This window comes from Galeopterus variegatus, unplaced genomic scaffold (assembly GCF_000696425.1).
Source record: "Galeopterus variegatus unplaced genomic scaffold, G_variegatus-3.0.2 Scaffold361, whole genome shotgun sequence".
Lineage (NCBI taxonomy): Eukaryota > Metazoa > Chordata > Mammalia > Dermoptera > Cynocephalidae > Galeopterus > Galeopterus variegatus.
The window spans coordinates 325,482-347,747 of NW_007726472.1; the positions used below are offsets into that span (position 1 = coordinate 325,482).

Consider the following 22,266-nt stretch of genomic DNA (forward strand, 5'->3'; position numbering starts at 1 on the left):
GGAGGCAAGCAGCTGGAGTAGAAAACAATGGCAGTGATTTAGCAGCTACTGTGGATGTCTGTTTTATGTTTGTGTATATTTATGTTTTTATGTGAATGTCTGTGTGTATCTGTTTTTATGTCTATGTTTTAGCAGCTACTGTGTATGTCTATGTTTTATGTCTGTGTATGTCAATGTTTTTATGTCTATGTTTTTAGAAGCTACTGTGTATGTTTATGTTTTAAAAGACCACTTGAAGTATACGTTCAACCAATATTTCCTGAGTATATGCTACTTCAACATGGAGAAGGAACCATAACCACTGTTGGAATGAGAAAATTAATATACAGTTCCTGCTCTGAAAAAGGTCTTTATAATCTGTTTGGTGTGAACGGACATTGGTAGGATAAATCTTCCCTTCCACCTATGGCATGTAGAACCACTTGAGAAATGTTGATCCCATTGAAGTGAGATATGTGAAGAAATGTTCCCTGACTTTTTCAGTCCTCAGAAATCTCTCTGTGATAGTTTCAATGTTTGTGTCCCTCTAAATTTACATGTTCAAATCCTAACCCCCAAGGTGATAGTATTAGGAGGCGGGGCCTTTTGGGAGGTCATTAGGTCCCAATAGGATTAGTGACCCTAAAAGAGACCCCAGGGGCCGGCCTGGTGGCGCACTGCTACAGTGCGCCGCTTGGGAGTGCGGTGGCGCTCCTGCCGAGGGTTCAGATCCCACGTACAGACCGGGTCCTGCTCACTGGCTGAGCGAGGTGCGGGAGCAACACCGAGGGTTGCGATCCCGTTGCCGGTCCCAGTCCGGTACGGGCGCGACACTGAGGGTTGCGATCCGTTGCCGGACACGAATAAAGACAAAAAGGGGGAAAAAAAAAAAGAGACCCCAGAGTGATCCCTACTATTTCCTTACTAGGACAAGAGTGATAACGTTAACTTCTTCAGGGGGGTGCTATAAAGACCCCCCCCCAAAAAAAGTGGTAAAGTTTTTACTAAATGTAAAGCAGTTTAGAAATGTCATTAAGCTAAACAGACACATGGAAAAATAACACAAAGAAATAAACAAACATCAAACGAGTTTCTAGGCAGGAAATATTTTAGGAGTTGAGAGGATGAAGAAGCAGTTTTTTAGGAGATTTATTGCTTCATAGAGGAGAAGGTACATACGTAATAAAACATAGAGATGAAGATATATACTTAATACTGTATTTTAAACTTGGCTTTCCTTGACACTTTTTCAAGAAATGTTAGACCCTGGAGTTATTTCATTATTTTTTTGTAATAAGTTTGAGATGACTGTGACTGTCGACATAATACACTGAAAATATAAACTCCATAAAGTATGACCTGATTTTATCTATTTAATCTCTCCCAGACATATTACAAATGATTTATTGATAGCTTCTAAATGAAAATAAAAAAATGGAAAAAATGTTCCATTATAAAAAGAATAAGATAATATGTATGACAAAGAATATAAGTATTAATAATAGCAATAATTATTTTATTTTATCACAGCTGTATTTTGAATAGGTACCTTGTACACATCAAGGAACACAAAAATGTTTCTAGAATATGTAAAAAGAGGCAATAAAAAACATTTTTCTATTTAGATCCAGGGAAATGACTATATTTTAATAGTACTAGATTTAGGGAATGGTTATATTTTGTACTCCATTTTTCTTCTGCATTTACATAATTGCTAAATTTCATATTTATCCTAATATCATGCTATTTCATGCATGAACCTAATGGAATGGTTTCAAATAGATAGGAACATTAATGCCAATATAAAGGTACTGAATTCATTATGTTTTAACTTCAGTTCTGGGGATTTGTATAATCTACCGTTAGGGAAAGAATTGAAATCCTGGATTAAGGGATACATTTTCCTAGACAAGCTCTAGGGCAATGCTATTCAAAGTGCCTGTCTGCTATGTGATAAGGACCTTGAACCAGTTGAAAACGTACTTGCTTCTTTCGTTGACAACTCCTTGCTACAAAAAACAATTTTAGCAAACTAAACAATGTCCTTAGCATCACAGCTAATCTACATTTGGTACAAATTCCTTATCTTGTTGTGGAATGAAAACAAAGGTTTCAAGCAATGGCAGCTGGCTCATGAATCATATTTGAACTGCTTTGGTTTAGGGAAAACTAGAAATACATTGAGTCTCTTCAGGCTGACCTGCTGAATAACTAGTCTTATTAGTTAGAGAATTATTCTAGAGTTGCCTTGAACAGAATTGCTTTGAGAGAGAAAAGGGCCGTGAGGCCAATTCTCAAGGCATACTATGGTAGATTGCATTATTGTTCTAGTTCTTCATCTTTTCAAGTTTCCACATTCTTTGTAGTACTCTCTCTACAGTCAACCACTTTATTTTCCTGTCCCATTGACACGGGGACTGAGAATGTAACTTGATTAAGACAACAGAATTCAGGCAAAAGTGCTGGTAGCCAATTCTAAGTTGAGGTCTTAGGGGTTATCTGGTGTTTCTTAACTCTCTTGTGCTTCTGCTACTGCCGTGAGAAGCACATGTACTGGGTAGCATGGTAAGCCAAGGATGAGAGACACATGGAGCACATCGAGGTCAACCTGAATCTAGGAGCCAGCACCATCCAAGCCTAGTCTAGGTCTGTCAAACCCCATTTGACCCCAACACAAGAGAGAATAAATGATTTCTGTTTTAAGCCACTGAGCTTTGGAATGGTTGTTACATAGCTTATTATGCCAACAGCTAACTAATGCACATAAGAATGGTACCTTCCAAAATTCAAGGTGGAAGAGGGCTGCTGACATGGATAGTGTTGGTGGGGGATTGCTCACACCTTGGCTAGAGGCACAGTGGAAGAACTACTATTCCCCTTCAGGGCTCTGATACAAGGACATGACCATCCTTTTGTATTTTCTACTCCAGTTAGTGTAGCCAAGAACGAAAACAGAATGTAATGCACGAAGGCCAGTACTATGTAAATGAAAGAAGAATGCTTCAAACTGGGATATGACAGAGACTTTAATCATTTACTAAAGAGTAGAGATTTTAAGATAATAATAGAATGCATGCAGGCTGAAATATATTAAGCTATACTCTTTAGTTTGCTTTCTTAAAATAGGCTAAAGTAAAAGTAGAATTTGTATTCCACAGTATGGACTCAATTGATCTTCCACTATTCTTTGTATTTTCCTTTCAAGTTCTAACTTAATGGATCCCATCAGGATATTGTTCAAGATTAGTAATTGGACTCAACAGCCTTAAAGGGACAACTGCATTAATTTATGTAGCCTCTGTGAGTAGACTGAACAAAAGGACTGCTTATAGAATAATGCTTTCATAATCATTGTTTAGAAGTGTGACATAGCAGTAACATATAGCTTCTGCAGCACTAATAAAGAATGGATTTTAACATACCAATTTCCTAAGATCAATTTCCAAAATATTTGGTCTCAACCACACTATGGGAAAGAAAAAATTTGACCTTAAAACTTATGAAGTTAACAGTGACCATATTTTATCTGTTTCTGTTTTTACTGTTAAGCCAAAATTTGGTGTATATATCCAAACCTTAACAAATATTTAGTTAACTGTAGATATATACACACATACTAAATTTGCAGACTATTTTTGTTGTTGTTAAAGTTTCCCGGACACTATGTGGGTAATAACTATATAAAAATTTAAAAATTGTATTTTTTTTCCTTAAAGATTTATTGGTTTGTACCTCCAGATAGTCAAAAATGAAAACTATGGAACAATTATCACCCAAAGGGACAAAAGATACACACAAACCTTTGATTTAGTAACCACAGCCAAATTCTGCAGTAGCTCACTTAATAAAAGTGGTTACAGTCATTTTGGGGGGCTCCCCAGGGTGAAATGTTCCACTTTTTATAGCTTTGTATATAATTAAAAATCTGCTGCAACTATGACCTTGAGCATCTTCTGGAAAAAAGGTATAATTAAATAACTAGAATGTCTAGTAAATAACAGCTGCAAGATAAGCAACAAAAATGCCTTCCGAGCAGTGTTTTATTTACATCTTTCTGAACTGAAAACTTTTTTGCTCCAGTGCATTTCAAATAGAATATCAGGAACTTTGTCTTTTCAGGGAGCTCTTGATCTCCATGGTTTGCAATTAAGCTGAAGTTTCTTCCATCTCAATTCACCAAAAAAAGACATATACAATCATTCTTAAAATGCTTCTTCCTACTGGGCAACATTTAAGAAGTGTTGAGTGTAAAGAGAAAAAAAAAAGATGACATTGACTATTCTTATATCAATAGTTCTGGCTTTAGCACATAAGAGCACACTATTGATCCATGCTTAGTAAATTGCACAATTTCTCCTACTGTCCAGTCTTAATATTATGTAAAGACAATCCACTGTTATAAAATGCCACATATCTTTTTCATGAAACACGTTATATAGCCATAGAATAAAGATTAAGTGAACATGATCTGGAGATTTGATACATGGATGCTCAGCATTTTTCTTTCAACAATGAACTAGTATTATAGCCACGAACTCTCAAACGAAATTTTACAGGTTGGGAAAAAGACTATTACAACTTACATATTTACTGCAGAACTTCTCTTACGAACGATTTCCCTGTTATGTCTAAAAGTCACATTTGGAGTGAAATTACCACAACACGTGTCTCTAACAGTAGCCATATTTTAATATACAAAAAATGCTAACCTAAGAAAAACAGGTGTACAAACTTGGGACAAATTGACTAGTGTTAATGTGATCCCAAACATTTCTTCAGCATCTCTGCTTTTGACAACTCCTTATAAGCTTAAGCACATGCGTCATAGGTGTAACATTAACTAAGGCCCTGAGGGGGGAAAAAATCACATGACCAAAGAGGTGCTTTCTTTTGGAACCCTAGTGAACAAAATAGTCTCATAAAATGCATAATTTAGCACTTAGTGTCAATAAAAAGTTTTCACCTTGAGCTATAGAGTAATAAAATAGATAAATCAAAAGGATTAATATCTCCAAGTATATGCTTTAAGAATACATTTGAACATGATGATATGATACAAAGAAACCTGAGACAACACTTGCATTCATTAGTTATCATGCTGCTATTCATATCTCGCATGCAAAACAAAGGGTCAGAGTGTACGCATTTTCTTCAAAGAACCTCAGTAAGTTGACTGAATTGCATACAAATATCTGATACTTAAATCAGTGTCTTTTCTAATGTTTGATAATATTGTCAAAACAATTAGACACATAGGCCTCTGTCAAAAATGTGCATGCAAATGATCTATTTGCACATATAAGTGTCAAATCTGTATAATCTCTATTGAAGAACTGATCTCAAGAAGTTGTGGGCAGAATGTGGAACATGTCCTTACCAAGTTATATTGCTCAATTTAACTGAGTATCATAAGTGATTGATGCTTTAAAATAAGCCCCCAAATCAATGCCAAGTGGATTTCTCAAGATATCAATAATGAGATTGTTCTTTAAAATGTAAAGAAATTTATGCACAGAACTAAAAGTGTCCAAGTGGGGCATCGAACCTCAGAATACCCCAAGTCCCTGTCTTTAAGACTTATGCCAAACTGTCTCCCTGATATGTTTTATTATGTATTATAATTACCGAATATATAAACCTATAAAATCTACCGACAGGGCATGTTTAAATCTGAATCACCCAGTTCAGAGCAACAGTTGAGAACCCTGTAATAGAACACGTAGAATTAATAACAGCTACACACCCACATGGAACCCTGATCCAGGCACCAAGATTCTGTCCAGATGTTGTGAGGTGCAAATTCATTGTGTTTATCTTTCTGTAAAATCTACATGAACTGTTTGAGACTCTAGAAAAATTATCAGAGAAAAACAAACCCAACACAATGGATAAAATACGTAAACCTCACTCCCTACCCCCACCAAATTCAGTTATGGTTTGTTTCTCTTCAGAAGCTATTGCTGAGACAAAGATGTGCATGCAGGCAGTTATATTTGGGAGGTCAACCTAGGAAGCACAAATAAGAAAGAGGACAGACTGAGACAAGGACAAGAACTTGAGAGTTGCTGAGGAGGTTTCAGCAAGTTGCCCAGGGGCAGAGAAACCAAGACACAAGGGCACTGGAAATGGGAAGTTGTCAGCATTTTATCGGAACACAAATGTTGGCTCAGGGGGATGCAGTGAAAACTCAACAGTGCCTGCTTCAAAAGTCCAAGCATCTGTCTGTTGGCCATTTGTATGTCTTCCTTTGAGAAATGCTTGTTCAGCTCCTTTAACCCATTTTTTAATCAGGTTATTTGTTTTTTTACTGTTAAGCTGTTTGAGTTCCTTGCATATTCTGGACATTAATCTCTTGTCAGATACATAGTTTGCAAATATTTTTTTCCTATTCTGTAGGTTGTCTTTTTGCTCTATTAATTGCTTCATTTGCTGTGCAGAAACTTTTTAGTTTGATATAATTCCATTTATTTATTTTTTCTTTTGTTGCCTGTGCTGGTGGGGTAATATTCATAAAGTCTTTGCCCAGTCCTACTTCCTGAAGTGTTTCTCCTATGTTTTCTTTCAGGAGTTTTATAGTTTCAGTTCTTATATTTAAGTCTTTAATCCATTTTGATTTGATTTTGGTATATGGTGAGAGGTACAGGTCTAGTTTCATTCTTCTACATGTGGATGTCTCGTTTTCCCAGCAGTATTTATTGAAGAGGCAGTCTTTTCCTCAATGAATGTTCTTGGTGCCTTTATCAAAGATCAGTTGGCTGTTAAGTGTATGTGTTGATTTCTGGGTTTTTTATTCTGTTCCATTGATCTGAGTGGTGTTTTTATGCCAGTACCATGCTGTTTCGGTTACTATAGCTTTGTAGTATAATTTGAAGTCAGGTCCTGTATGTCTCTGACTTTATTTTATTTTAATTTTTTGCTGAGGACACATGAAAAAATGCTCAAATTCACTAAGCATCAGGGAAATGCAAATCAAAACCACATTGAAATATCATCTTACCCTAGTTAGATTGGCTATTATGAACAAGACAGAGAATAACAGAGGCTGGCAAGGCAGTGGAGAAAGGGGAACCCTCCTACCCTGTTGGTGGGACTATAAATTAGTTCAGCCATTATGGAAAACACCATGGAGGCTCCTCAAATAACTACAGATAGAACCTGCCACACATGGCACATTCTATCTGTAGATTGTATGGCACATTCTATCTGTAGTTGTTTGAGGAAACTACAATCCAGTAATCCCACTGCTGGGTGTATACCCAAAGGAATGGAAATCACCATGTTGAAGGGATGGATACCTTCACTCCCATGTTCATTGCAGCTCTATTTACAATAGCCAAGAGTTGGAAACAACCTAAGTGTCCATCCAAAGATGGCTGGATAAGGAAAATGTGGTATATATACTCAATGGAATACTACTCTGCCATAAAAATAATGAAATTCTGCCATTCACAGCAATACGGATGAAAATTAGAGAAAACTATGTTATGTGAAATAAGCTAGGCACAGAAAGAGAAACACCACATGTCCTCACTCATAAGTGGGAGCTAAAAAAATAAACAAATAAATAAATAAAAGAGAAAGATACAACAATCAGAATAATTTATTGAACTTTCATAAAGAGAGAACAGAATCGAGGCCACCAGAGGTGGGAAAGGGGGAGTAGGAGGGAAGGTTAGTGAGAAGTTGTTAAAGGGCCACAAAAATGATTACATTGTGAAATGTCGAATATACTAATTATCCTGATTTCAGCATCCCACATTGCACAGGTATTGATATTCAACACTGTACCCCACAGATGTATACAATCACTTATGTTTCAATAAATAAAAGAAATAAAAACAAAAGTACAAGCATCACAAAGTTACAGCATTGTTTATCAGCAGCACTGTCTTTCTAAAGAACTGATAAACTTTTCCAGCAACTAGGAAGCAGAGGCAAAATCTTTCTACATCTGTTTTCACCTTTCCCACGTTTTCTCTTGGATTCCACATCATCTGACTGTCAGGCACCACATAGATTCTCTACAGAGCCTGTCAGATGCTCTTTGTATGTCTGCCCCCTATGCCAGGACAGCAGGTGGGGAGGCTAGGGTAGGTAGAGGTGTGTTTATGCTGCTCCTGCAATTATACTGCAATTATAAAGCATCTTTGCTCCCAATTCCATGGCTGTGGCTGTCACCCATCTTCACCTGACCTCCACCTACCGAATACTGTATTAGGAGTGACTGGTCTCAGCCCATGAATGTGCCATTGTACATGTGGTGCTCTGCAATGTCTCTCAGACTACGCTTTCTTTGCCCCCCTATTTCGATCCTAATGCATGCCATCTTGAGAGGAAGCCAGCTCCTTGGCCATACATTCAAAGCATCAGAGACTTAATCATCTTCTAACAGTCTCAAAAGTGAGGTTCTTACACCTTAAGGTCCATTGGTAAGGGCAGGAAGAAAATATTAAAAATTTTATTTGTATTTATTTTAACTGACCTATTTATAATTTCTACCCTTTTTATATCTTATGTTATACAGTACTACAAATAGTTTATAAATATACATTATTGAGTGTAATAATTTTTTTTTTTAATTAATGAGGTGTACTACCAAAAAAGTTTTGAAGCTCCTGCTCTGAGAGACTCCATCTGTTGTCCCATGGCCACAGGATCTGTCTAAATCCAAGTTCTTTAAGGGAATTTCTGGATGGCTGCTATCAAGTGTCTAGAGAAGTTCCCTAGGTTTGCAAACCTCATGGCCTCATGGTTACACTGTCCAGTCGAAATGACTCTGGGTATCTATTCTGAGTGTCTGACCTGCTCAGCTTTGTAACTTGCTCTGAGGAGTTGGTTTTAAAAAAGCGTCTGAGGAAAGTGCACTGTGGAATAAGTCTCCCTCATCATTCCATCCAGCAAGTGACTGTCCACAGCAGTGATCCCAAATCGCAATTTATAGGAAAGACCATACTTATATTCTTGATGTCAATCTCAACAGTTTGGGTGCACACAATACAGAAAAATACTAACCTGACTCAATATGCAACACTTTTTCACTCTTCATTATGGTAAATGGATGGTCTTTTCACTGCATTCTGTCTACTCAATGATTCTGTGAACACCTTAAGAACAGGAACCTTGTCGTCTACTTTCTTTAACCTCTAAGAGCACCTTGCAGACTGCTGTGATTAAAAATGGCATTCAGTAACTAGCAGGGACCTTGTTGTCTACTTTCTTTAACCTCCAAGAACACCTTGCAGGTTGCTATGATTAAGAACGACATTCAATAACTTGTTAAAATAGTACACTATTAAGGGATTTACCTATTCAACTTTTGAAGGATACTTCCTGGTTTTGAAACAGATTTGATCAAGTCTTGATATTAACTCTTTGGGACATCCCGGAATGCAAGGCTGAAGAGGGCAGTGACAACAGCACCCAGCCCCAGTCAATAAGGGGTTAAAAATTAACCGAACATATTTCCTTTAGGATTTATAAATTACACTCTTTCTTCTTACTTTTCCAGGTTACTCATTATTGTATTACTCATATGAGGAAAAAATAACTTACTTTGGTAGAGTGCTTTTCTGTTACAAGATAAATTCCAATTGTTCATTAAGTCCACATCAAAATCTTATGGAAAAGAGATTATTGTCATGATCCTCATTTTAAATAAGACGATAATGAGGCTAAGATAAATTAATGTTTTGTCCAAGGGCATTCAGATAATAAACAACAAATCCAGAGAACTAAAATTCTACTTTTCTGCCTTCAAAGCTACAATAGGCTTTCTGTGTCAATGATCTGTATATTTTATCCATTTCCAGTGTGTGTGTGCATGTATATGTGTGTGTGTGACTGTTTTTCTAAAACTGTAGATAGAGAATACTGTCACTTAATATAATGATAGAATAACATATCTTGATTAAATTTTTGATACCAGTGTTTGAAGATGCCTGTATTTTACTGACTTATTTTTTTTTTGGTTACAAGGGTAAACTGAGTTGATATTTTCAAAGATCAGACCTCATGGCCTTCTTGGCAAGAAGTGATGAGTTTAGAGCCTATTGTATTAAAAGTATAGCATGAATTCTTTTTTCTAATTGAGGTATCTTGTATCTAGGATGATTCTAGTTATTTTAGATGAAAAATTCAATACCTTAAAGGAATGATCTTACTTAGGACTATAACAAAGAAGGTAGAAACCTGAGGCTAGCTGCTGGATAAATCTGCAATATATCCATTCCTACAAACACAAATCACACCTCCTATTTGTTGTCATTTTTTTTTTCTTCTTTTTTTTTAGGTTGGTTTGCTGCAAATTCAGAAGCCGATAATCTTGTTTGCTTTAAACTTCCTATAAAGAAATAATCTCAGATCCCAATTTTAATATCAGAAAACTCAACTACAGTGGTGTTTCACTTTTTGATGTCATTCTTATGCCAGTATATTTCATGCTGTGTAAATGGTAATTTACGAGTTATCCTTAGAACATTGCATCCAGCCACAGGCATGAAAGGCCCACCACAATTCTACATTCTAAATGAAAAACGGCAGTAGAACTTGAAATAAAACCAAGTATTTGTTCAAAGTTAATAGTGTTTTAAGTTGTTTTGAAGTTTAAAAAAAAGGATATTCAGAAAAACAAAAGACTGAAAACCACTTTTGTTGGGGTTGCTTGAGAAATTTCATTTTATATACTGTTTGTAAAGAAAAAAAATCAATGGCACTCTCTCTTTTCTCTTCAACATCATAAATTAGGTCCTTGATTTTGAAAGCTACGGTACGTGGTTACTCTGATTAGTTCTTGTCCTTTGGAGGCCTCCAAAGAGGAACTTCTATGAATAAGCGGCACTGAAATATTTTACCAAGACACGAGTAAACAAGAGCGTATCAGCTGTTAAGCACATTTTATGAGCTCAGTGAAGTAGAATATTTGTAAGTGGAATGGAAATGATAATGCAACAGAGAATTGGCGTGTGAGTTCCGTGTGTCTCAGAACAGAGAGAGAGCCCACGGAGACATTAATGTTCCCAAACCATTCTGGTAATAAAAAGGAAAATTCATGGACCTGATGTAATTTACATGGTCTAAGAAATAATTCTTGTATCTAGGCTGTTAAATTTATTATTTCTGAGAAAAATAGGTGAGCTGGTTTATCTTTTGTTATTGTAAAAAATGAAGCTTTTGTTTATCAGGCTTTGTTTCTCATTTTCCTAGTTGCAATACAATTAAATTCTATAGACAGATGGGCTTTAGCCATGGTAATTACCATGGCGATCAATTAACTCAGCTGCTGTTTAGAATAGAGAAAGCTACACGAACAACGATCTGGAAATTTTGTCTTTTATAAGACAGTTGTAGAAACATCACCAATCATGCATAAAATTCATAACATGTCCAAATGACCATGTTGTTGTGGTACAATGGGTTTTTTATTTATTTGAGATCTTCCAATATACGTCTGTCAAGAAACTAACATACACTCGTTCTACAAAGATGGACTAAAAGTGTCAACCTAGATGAAATGACTAGCCATACAATTAGCTTTTGAGGCTTCTTGGCTGGCAGCTGGAGGCATTAGATCCTTCCTGTTCAGGCAGACTGTGTGCAATTACTCTGTACTATGTTAGGAGAATCATGCTTCAGAGGTGAATTTTATTAAAACTGGTTACTTTTGGAAAGTTTTGTATTGTATCATAGATAAGTGTGTAATGCCATCAATGCCTTCTTTAAAATTAAATTATCATATCCACCAATTACATACATTCACATGAAAAGCACTCACAAAAACTTCTGGAAATCTCTGATGCAGTCTCTATGCATTTTCCAATAAAATATCTCCACAGGCTAGAGAATAACAAAAGCTAAGACTGATGAGCCATGTAATGCCAAAGTCTTGAAGCAATCTTCACTAACTGTAAAGCCTATGAAGGTGAACTGAGAAAAAAAATGTATTCAGATTTCAATTCTGGGCACTGTGTGGGCTCTTCCTCATGAAATAAAGACCACTTCTTAACTACTGAAAAGAAACATGGACATTGTCAGTGTGCGTGAATGTTGGGGTCGGGGAGACTGCTTTCTGAGAAGGCTAGATTACTATTCCTTCCCTGCACCAATCCTGCCACCTTAATGCATCCATTTGGTAATAGCACCTACCTTCCCAAAATGAATGGAAAAATGTATATGCATGTGAGAGAAAGAGGTCAAGCAGGTGGTATGATACATCAAAGGAAAGGACTATTCCTTGGAACCCAGGTGGGTACAGTTCAACCATGGCTGTGTCCTAAACATTCTTCCAGGCCCACTCCAGTGGCACGTTTTCCAGTAAGCGTTCTGGATAGTCCCATCCACTCCCTGTACCCCATCCCACTCCAACAAGTTACTTTACCTCCTCTAAGCGACCACAGTATTTTATTTACACATCTATCATGACTTATTAATTTCTATTACATAAAGTAATTCGAAGTGCATGAGTTTTATCTCCCGTAGTATATGTCTTGTTCTTTGAAGGAGGAAACTGACTCCTATGCATCCGTCTGTCCTCAAAGCCCCTAGTTCAGTGCCTTTCTCATAGGAAGTGGTCATTAAATATTTACTATGAGAAGTTATTAACATGTTTCTGAGCTCATCTCCAAATGTCAGAATGCTTAATTAATTGTGTAAATACTAAACAAATCTATAATTTTCCCAATACATACACTTCTGGGAAATGAACGGGACCAAGCCAAGACACTTCCAAATAATGATTCTGCCATCACTGGTTTCCCATTAGAATGGACTATATGAGGAAAGACAGAGCACAAAAGCCTAGAAATCACAACTAAATTAGAGCCAAATAGAAAAAAATACAAAGTGGTTTCAAACTTTAGTGGCATCCTCCTGGCAGCAGAGAGAAAGGACTTGTGTGGACGAATAATTTTAGTGCCACTTGTTTTATGCCAACTCTTACCTAATGTGTAGGCCTGTGGTTATTTTGCCATTCATTCAAGCATTCTTGGGTATACATCATGATCAAGACTCTGTATTAGGAAATTTGGAGGTTTCAAGGTTGAATAAGACAATATATCTGACATTAAAAGAAAAAGAAAAAAGTCTAATGGAGGGCAAATCTCATACAAATAGTTTTAATGAAATAAAAATATAATTTCTAAAATAAAAGTACCATAATGATTTAATAAAAGTGCTGACTTGCAAACCCCTTTATGTTTTCCTCCCATTCATGTTTTAGTCTTACGTACATTATTGCTCTTGGAGATTAAAGAATATGCTGAGAAATACATGTCTTTTCTATCAAATATCCTAGAAAAGATAGGCACCTAGAAGGTGCTCAAAAGGTAAATCTTTTGATTGAATATTAACACCACACGAGAAGGAACTAGCTAATTTTCTCATTTTCAAGATAACACATGATTACCTAAATGCAATGATGAATTCATGTAGATACTAACAATATTCTGACAAAGAAAATGTATGATGAAGTTATTAAAGTGTATTTGAGTTTATGAATAGGCCACAATGGTATTTCTAAACTATATAACAATGTTTCTTAAATGAGTTGATTACAATTTACTCCAAAAGAGTAAACAAAAAATAGTTTGAACGATTTTTCTCGATCATAGCTGACTTCAGAACCTAAGGCCCTGCTATTATTACTACTATTTTTGTGTTACATGGTTATTCTCCACACAGCAGGAACATGTAAACATTCCTTTTCTAAGGTAAGTTGAAAGTCAAGAAACAGGCAAATGTCAACCTACAAAGTCATAATTCTTTTTTATCCTGTTTTTAATTTGCTACACTAAATTTGTTTAATCTATAAATGTTTCTTTCACAAATTATAAATAATCTTTAAGCCTTCAATAACAAGGCATGAGCCCCACAGATCAATTTTTACAATATGATTAAGACATTAGAAGTGACCACAGAGCACAAAATCATAACAGCAAATGTTCTTAAAAACAAATAAGTAAATACACACACACATATATGTATATATAGACTCTGTGTGTGTGTGTGTTTCTGTCCATGTTTTTTGCCCCCTTACAATGAAGAAAAACCACCAGCTGAATTGCCAGCAGAGTGATACAGACTAAACTCTCAGGTCTCATGAGATTCTTCAATTACATATCTCTTTATTTATTTAACAGGTCTTACCATGGTTTTTGAATGACAATGACTGGCAATACTAAGTCTTTTAATTTCATACCTTTTTATATTCCAAACATAAGAATAAAAGCTTGAACTTTCATTACATCATTTTTAATGTGTCTATTAAATAATTAACTATCCGAAGAAATACATGCTACTCATTCATGACTGTTCTGGCATAATTTCTTGCATTATTGAAAGCAAATGAAAGAACAGTGAAAAAATTAGTTGTTTAACCTAAGGGCACGGCTTTAAAAATTCTGTACTTTTCCTAACTTACATTGAAAATCACAAGTGATTATTTAACTGTCTTAACAACTCTCTATTACACTTTAAAAGTAATACCAGGCACATATTTAAAGGAAGGAATCCCGATGTAGCAAGAAAATATATTTGCTTAACACGATTTAACTATTGTATATGTTACATAATGACATTTACGCAGGAACTCTATTTTTTTTCACAGAAAAGATTTATTTTGCTTTGTAAAGCAATCGACAGTACTTTAAACATCAACTCACTGTACTAAGTGAAACTATCGATTAACTGGATTTTTTTCTGCATTAAGTTTTTAGCAAAGGGCAAATTATAATAGGTATTTTTGTCAATTTATTGTAAAAAATAACTTTGGGGTTATTTACTTGGCCAGTGTGAAATCAGTGCCATCTCTTCTATTTTCCGTGTATTTAGGCTATACAATAAGAATTGATTTTCTGAGTGATAGCCTTGAGACCCTGCAGGAGTCTCACATAGCAAAGAAAGATTCAATTATGTTCTTACATGGTACTTACCAAGGAAGAAAAGTAAGGGAATATACTTCACAAAGAACTCAAGAAAAGATGCAATAACCTTCGGTTACCTAGATTAAAACCCCCAGAAAATTCAGATCACCCATTTCTCAACAGTCTGTGTGAGAGGGATTTATGATATAACAGCATTTTATGTTTGGAATGCTTATGTATACTCCCAGTGACCTTAAAGTTTATTACATAATAAGAAGAGGTTTTAAATTATAACTTTGAGTCAAGAGAATTGTATTTTTAGTATTTGAATCACCAACAGTGCTGAGTAAAATGGAAGAATCAAGAATCAAACAATATAGAAACAGAAGTACTAAACAGCCCCAGGAGACTATATTTATCTTTTCAGATTGTGGGGTGTTTTGCAACAGAGGTTTAAGGCCTGAATGGGAGGCTGGACTGCAAGATCCAAAAGATCCCTGCCAGTCCCGACATCCTGTGATCTATGGAATAACGACAGTTAATTGGCCAGATTCTGAGGCTTTTTGCTTTCCAGTTTATGTTCTCAGTAAAAGGTAAAATAATAAAAAGCACATAAATGCATAATGCCACCAAAGGTAAAGAATTACAGCAAGATAATAAAACATATCACATAAAATTTAATTATATTCATTATCAAGACAATGGTTATATGAAAAAGTTTATTTTAATGTGAACCCTCAATTTTTGCTTTATCAAAAAAAATAATAATAATAAAGGATATTCTACAAAGATAATTTCATCCTGTATTTTTTTAAAAAGCCCTAATATTATCTCCTTAACTTTCTCCAGTTTTAAGAACAAACTGTCCACAACTACTAGGGGGTTAAAAAAAGAACATGAATTCAAATCTTCAGCAGAGTGGTTTAGGTGTCATGTCTCACATCACAGATGTTCTCAGATTCAGGAAAAACCACTATTGCTCTGTGATGAACCTATTAGGATGCTAAGAGCCACAGAAGAAATTGAATAACTTAATGTGGTTGGGTCAAAAGGTCACTCATCTCTGTATGTAAGAGGGTACTTCAAAAAATTTATGAAAATATTTGTGTTATCTTTTAATTCTATTTCCAGCAACTTTTCTTTTTTTCTGGTTGTCTTGAAAATTCTTTCTTTTTTTTTATTTATTTAAATTTTTATTGAATCAAAATTGATTATACATATTTTGGGGGTTCAACATTGAGGTATCTTGATCAAATCAATATTACTAGCATATATATTGTTACAAATCGTAATTATTCTTTATGCACCTTGTCCAAACTCTTCCCATCCCCTTCTTCCTCCCCCTTCCCTCCTCTAATTACCCTAGATTTCTTTTCTCCTTCCAATATTATATTCTTTCCCCCCAATATTATCATAGAGTAGATGCTTCTTCTGTCACTCTGAGATGGGCTTTGTGGAGAGACACATCCTCTTCTTTATCTCTGCTGGTGACTCCTTTTGTCAACGCACTCCAGTGGCTGCTGGACCATATGTGTGTCGGTCGTGGCATCTAGCTGCTTTCACGGCAGCCATTGTTATTGTGGTGGCTGTGGTGCGCCGCCCACATGGGGGTAATGTTTTTGGCATGCTCCTTGGTGCTGGGGGTGTGCCTGGTTGTGGAGAGTGTCTGATCCCCGGTTCCAATCCTCAGGTACCCAGGTAGGCCCCGAGGTGCTGGCATGGTATGCTGGTTGTGGGAGGGGTCCAGTAACTTTTTGAAATACACTAGCAAATAGTGAAAAATATCTTTAAACAATTCAATTCATAATTTTGTACAGGAAAATTATGATGCTAGACTTTTTCCCCTAAAGTTTTCTAAAATCCTCCATATCATGAAGTGCTGCCTTTCCATTTAAAGGCTCTGAGTCTTCTTTCCATCTTCTTTCTCAGCCTTTGCTTCTCCACCCAGCCTTTTCACTGCAGTAATTTTTTTAGCCCCCTACCCCTTTTGTGTGTGTGCGTGTGTGTCCTCTTTTACACTGTGAGCTCCTTTCAGAACATAGCCTGCATTTACCATTATTCATGTCTATATCCCTAGAACTTAGCACATACTTCACACATGCTGGGCGTTCAGTCAAAATTTCTAACATAAATGAATATGAGTATGGAAACATTATGATAATGATAGCAATGAGTGAGACACAGTCTTCCATCTGAGACAAACACACATGAGAAACAGGAGCCAAAAAAAAAAAAAAAATTCTTTAGGCTAGTGCAAAATCCTTCTCTTTGTGATGGTGCAAGCCTACTGATAAAACTTGACATGGCTGGCTCCAACCAATGTTTTACAGCTTTATATCCTGCCACTCAAATTCATGTACAAATTTCTCCTATTGCATAGAATGTCTCACCCATCTCTGAAATAGCAGGCCTTGACATGAATTCTTGCTTTTGTACATGCGATTCTCTTATCCTGGAGTGATTCTCACCACTTTTCACCTGGAAGTCGCTCATCCTTCAACACCCAGCTTGTCTCCTCCTTAGAGAAACATCCTCTGTTCTACTGGTAGTAGTAAGGGTAGTAAGATGAACATGTCTTTGTATAAGTTCCTACCTCCAGGATTGTGATTTACTCATTCACCATCTATCCCTTTCCAGAATATGAGATCCTTAAGGGCAGGCACCAAGTCTGACTTGTCTTTTCTACCAAGCACATGGCAGGGAACTTGCAATGTCAGAAACAAGCCCTCACTGTCCATGGAATAAATAAAAGTAAATAGGATACAATTCTAAAATGAAGAAAATGAATGTTCATATGTTGTTTAGGAAGAGTTGAAATCATCTTTTTCATATCATGTGTTAAATGGCTTTGAAGGTCTGGCCTTGGAACCTAGTGGCCTTGAGTAATTTTGTTTCTATGGGAACAGGCATCCTAAGTTCCATAGAGCACACATACAAATGAGCTTTGGAACACACGTGTTACCTCAGGGTTCCACGGGGCCCAGCAGCTGGCACTGAGGCTTTGAGGCAGCCCCCAGACTGGTGAGTGTCTGTGCCTCTGAGAGGTGAATGAGCCCCAGCGACACCCCAAGTCGTGAGGAGCAGCCGAGCCACCAAAAGAGACCAGCTCCAGCCAGCCAGTGAACCACCCTCTGCCCTCTGCCCACCCGGCCCTCCCGGGCCCATGCCATGCTGATCACCGTGTACTGTGTGCGGAGGGACCTCTCCGAGGTGACCTTCCCCCTCCAGGTCAGCCCTGACTTTGAGCTCTGCAATTTCCACGTCCTCTGCGAGCTCGAGTCCGGCATCCCGGCCCAAGAGGTCCAGATCATCCACATGGAGCGACTCCTCTCCGATGACCACTGCTCCTTGGGCTCCTACGGCCTCAAGGACGGCGACGTCGTTGTTTTGCTTCAGAAGGAGTACGTGGGGCCTCGGTCCCCGGGGCGGACTCAACACCAGCCTCGGGCAGATGTCGGCGGCGTGGCCGTGCCCGGGACGTCGTCGAGCTCCCGGCGGCCACAGCACCGGCCGCCGCAGTCCCACGGCCTGGCCTCCGGAACGAAGGCGGCATCCGCTCGAGGTCTGGACAGCCCCGGCCTGCTCCGCAGCATGCTGCTGTCCGATGCCCACCACCTGTCCCTGCTGAAGGAACGCAACCCCCGCTTGGCAGAAGCGCTGCTCAGCGGAAACCTGGAGACGTTTTCTCAGGTCCTGATGGAGCAGCAGAGGGAAAGCGCCTTGCGAGAGCAGGAGAGGCTTCGTCTCTATTCTGCTGACCCATTCGATCGGGAAGCTCAGGCCAAAATAGAGGAAGACATCCGACAGAAGAACGTTGAAGAAAACATGACCATAGCGATGGAAGAGGCTCCGGAGAGTTTCGGACAAGTGGTGATGCTCTATATCCACTGCAAAGTGAATGGGCATCCTTTGAAGGCTTTTGTTGACTCGGGCGCCCAGATGACCATTATGAGCCAAGCCTGTGCGGAGAGATGTAACATCATGAGGCTGGTGGACCGACGGTGGGCTGGGGTCGCTAAAGGCGTGGGCACGCAGACCATTATTGGCCGCATTCATCTAGCTCAGATTCAAATCGAAGGCGATTTTTTACAATGCTCTTTCTCTGTCCTGGAGGAGCAGCCCATGGATATGCTTCTAGGGTTGGATGTGCTCAGGAGACATCAATGTTCCATTGATTTGAAGAAAAACGTGCTAGTGATCGGCACCACCGGCACACAGACTCCCTTTCTTCCTGAGGGAGAGCTACCCTCATGGGCTAAGATGATGAATGGCCCTGGGCAAGAAGAGTCTTCAGACAAGGAAGTAGCAGATACTATTAAACAGTCAGTCAAGGATTCAGGACGAAAAAAGCATTAAAGCAGGTAGTAAATATGCCACCACCTTGAAGGAGCTGCAGGTCCCGGGAAATTATAAGACATGAGCTCACTGGCAATGTAATCATTAAAATCATCAGTAACAACTAAACCTGGCCTTGGGACTAAGTTCTCAGATGGGTAACTATGTAGATTGTGAGTGCTTGATCTCGCCTCCTCTTGCATTTCCCTTATCCAGAGATCACTGAACCTCATCCTGGGAAAACTCTGGAGGCTGCAGCTGATTTCCAGATGATCCATGAAAAGGAAAACCAGCCTCTTCCTTTACAGACGCTACCCTAGCAGATTATAGGATCGCCAGATCAGTTGCTGATCTGCAGAACTCCCTGGAAAAAGCCATTGTTGCAGACCTTGCAAGGCATCTATACAAAACTACTACACATCAGCACTAACATTTATATTCAGAGAAATATGTCTATTTTCACAGATTTTGTTTTCTTTGGGAAAGGTATTAGAAATGGTGGGTCAGTTATATTCTTGAGTTGACTAATACACAAAGGTCTGTTTTGAGCAGGATAGGGCCAATTTCCTCATATTTTATATTTTCTCTTCCCCTGGATTCCTCTGGAGTCATGCTCACTGCAACCCATCCACCCCTAAAGGCGATTTTTGCCATATTTGAGAAAGCAGATTTTTCTCCTGAAATGTCCTAAAATAATTTTCCACTAGGCATTTAAATTAACCTTAGTTGTAAAACAAGGGCAATTAATTACATTTTTTTAAATTATGGTATTTCTTGGGAACCTAGCACTTGTGTGATGGTGGGAGTGGGAGGTGGGGGCAGACAGTCGTCCAGGTCCCTAATACTCATTTTGACTAGATCATCTCCTTTTTTTTTTAAAAAAAAAAAAATCTGCTTCATATATTAAGTTCCTGCTACATAAATATTGTTTGAACAAAGGGTTTCACTGTTAAAACAACATGTGAAAACTTCTGAATGAGAAGATCTATAAGGCCTCATAGAATGATCCATTTTGGCAAAGCCACTCTCCATTACTACTGATCATAGGAAATGGAAGATCCTAGAATTAATTACAATCCATGGCTAAAACACCCTGAGAGAAAAGGTTCAGCTGCCTGAGGCCATCAGATGTAGTGGAAATGTTTCAGGGTAATAATTCATCAAGACTGGTATTAGAAAGAACAGTGGATTCAAAGTCAAGAAGTGAATGTTCTAATCATAGCTCTTCTCATTCAGAGGTTAGACAAATCAGTTCACCTATTTACAACTCAGATTCCTCATCTATAAATTATTTCAGAGGGAGAAAGCCACTTTTCAAGTGCTAAAACTACATTATGAACCAAGACATTCTTTAAGTTATTCAGTTTTCCCAACAAAGACATTCAGAGCATTCTCAAAGGCTACAGGAAAAAAAAAAAAAAAATCCCCCTCTGTTGCTGTGGATTTGTCTCGACTGTGACAGTGTGTTAAGAAGGCGGGAAATCCTGTCAGAGTAGTTGAAAGGTGGGGCCTTCAAGAAGTGATTAGATTGTGAGGACTATGCCCTAGTAAATGGATTAATCCATTAATGGTTTAATAGTGGTCATGGGCATGGTCCTGAGGGCTTTAAAAGGAGAGCAAGTGAGGAGGTTAGCGCTCTCTCTGCTCAAGCCATTTGCCATCTCACAATGTGATACCCTGCACCACTGAAGTCTCCGCCAAAGAATATCCTCACCAGATGTGTCCCCTGGACTTTGGACTCCCCAACCTCTGAAACTGTAAGCAATAAATATTGTTTCTTTACAAATTATCCAGTTCCAGGTACTTTGTTATAAGCAATAGAGATGGACTGATACAGCTGTAATCACCATATCTCTGTTTTGGTTTGCTCGTTGGTTAGACTAATCACCTTCTTTCTAAAGAAAGTCACCTCTACCCTTCCAGCCACAATAAGTTCACCTCCCAGTTTTCTTCTTCCTTACAGATGTTCCCATACTCACATTTCCCAACCTTGCCTACATTTGCACCAAAGTTTACACTCAGTAGAACTGCTAAAACTGACCCAATAAACACATTTCCTTTCTACCTTTGTGTCTAATTCAGCACACAAGACAGATAGGAAAAAATAACAGAAGGAAGAATAGAATAGAGTAGAATAGAAGGAAGACATTCAGAGTAAAGTCATGCATAAACAAAACTCCTACAAATAGATGGAAACTGACCTGGACTCAATTTTAAGTTCCATTTATGTGTGTGCACGCGTGCGCGCGCGCACACACACACACACACACACACACAATCTTATTTGCATATGCCACATGGGACTCTTTGAAGTCAAATACAAGTTTAGTATGTGGCCTGTCAAGATTTCTAGCCCATAAAAGCCAGTTTAAAAATCACAGAATCTTTAAGATAAAAGACAGTTTACATAATATCAAATCCGACCACACCTACCCTGCCTTCTCAGACAAACACCTCTTCTGAGGTAGCTATAATGTTTTGGGATGAGTCTCAGGTATAATTCTTTGTTTCTTATATTAAGCTGAAATCTATTTGTCCCATAACTTCTAATAAATTGGTCTTCATTCTTACTTCTGCCAAGAACACACTTAATCTTTCTGGAATGAAGCAATCCTTTTAATATATGAAATCAGTGTCATACTCAATATTCTTTTTTGTAGGCTTTCCCCAGATGCTTTAACTATTTCTTCTAGGACAAGTTTGGACTCTCCTAAAAATGTCTGTCATGTTCCTTTGGACATATTCCAACTTCTAAAAATATTACTTGAGAGAAGGGATGGGCAAATTGAAAATACTTTTATTGAATTGAAAAGCAATGACCTCAAAGTAAAATCAATAAACAAAGTGAATAAATTAAACAATGCCCTTATAGATTACTTTTCTAAATCATTGCCTTTCAAATCAGAAAATATTTTAAAAATGAGTTTCGTGAATTTAATATCTTAATGTAATTCTGTGTATACTTGAAAGGGTCCTAATTAATTAAATTTTAAATGAATTAATTTTGGTAAAAGGCAACATGTTTTGTCTTCTCTGTAAATCAGGCACTATGCAAGATACTTTGCATACATTACTGCCCTACTGTTAATCCTCATAA

The 22,266-nt window shown here is 37.6% G+C and overlaps 2 protein-coding genes across 3 annotated transcripts in view; one reads left to right on the forward strand and one right to left on the reverse strand.

Moving 5' to 3' along the window:
• The window catches only part of PDGFD (platelet derived growth factor D), a 230,312-nt gene that overhangs the window by 93,128 nt on the left and 114,918 nt on the right, over positions 1 to 22,266 (reverse strand). The gene's annotated exons all lie outside the window — the stretch shown is intronic.
• On the forward strand, positions 18,003 to 19,190 carry DDI1 (DNA-damage inducible 1 homolog 1 (S. cerevisiae)). Its single transcript, XM_008567981.1, has one exon. It carries the CDS (start codon positions 18,003 to 18,005, stop codon positions 19,188 to 19,190), a length of 1,188 nt encoding a protein of 395 aa, XP_008566203.1.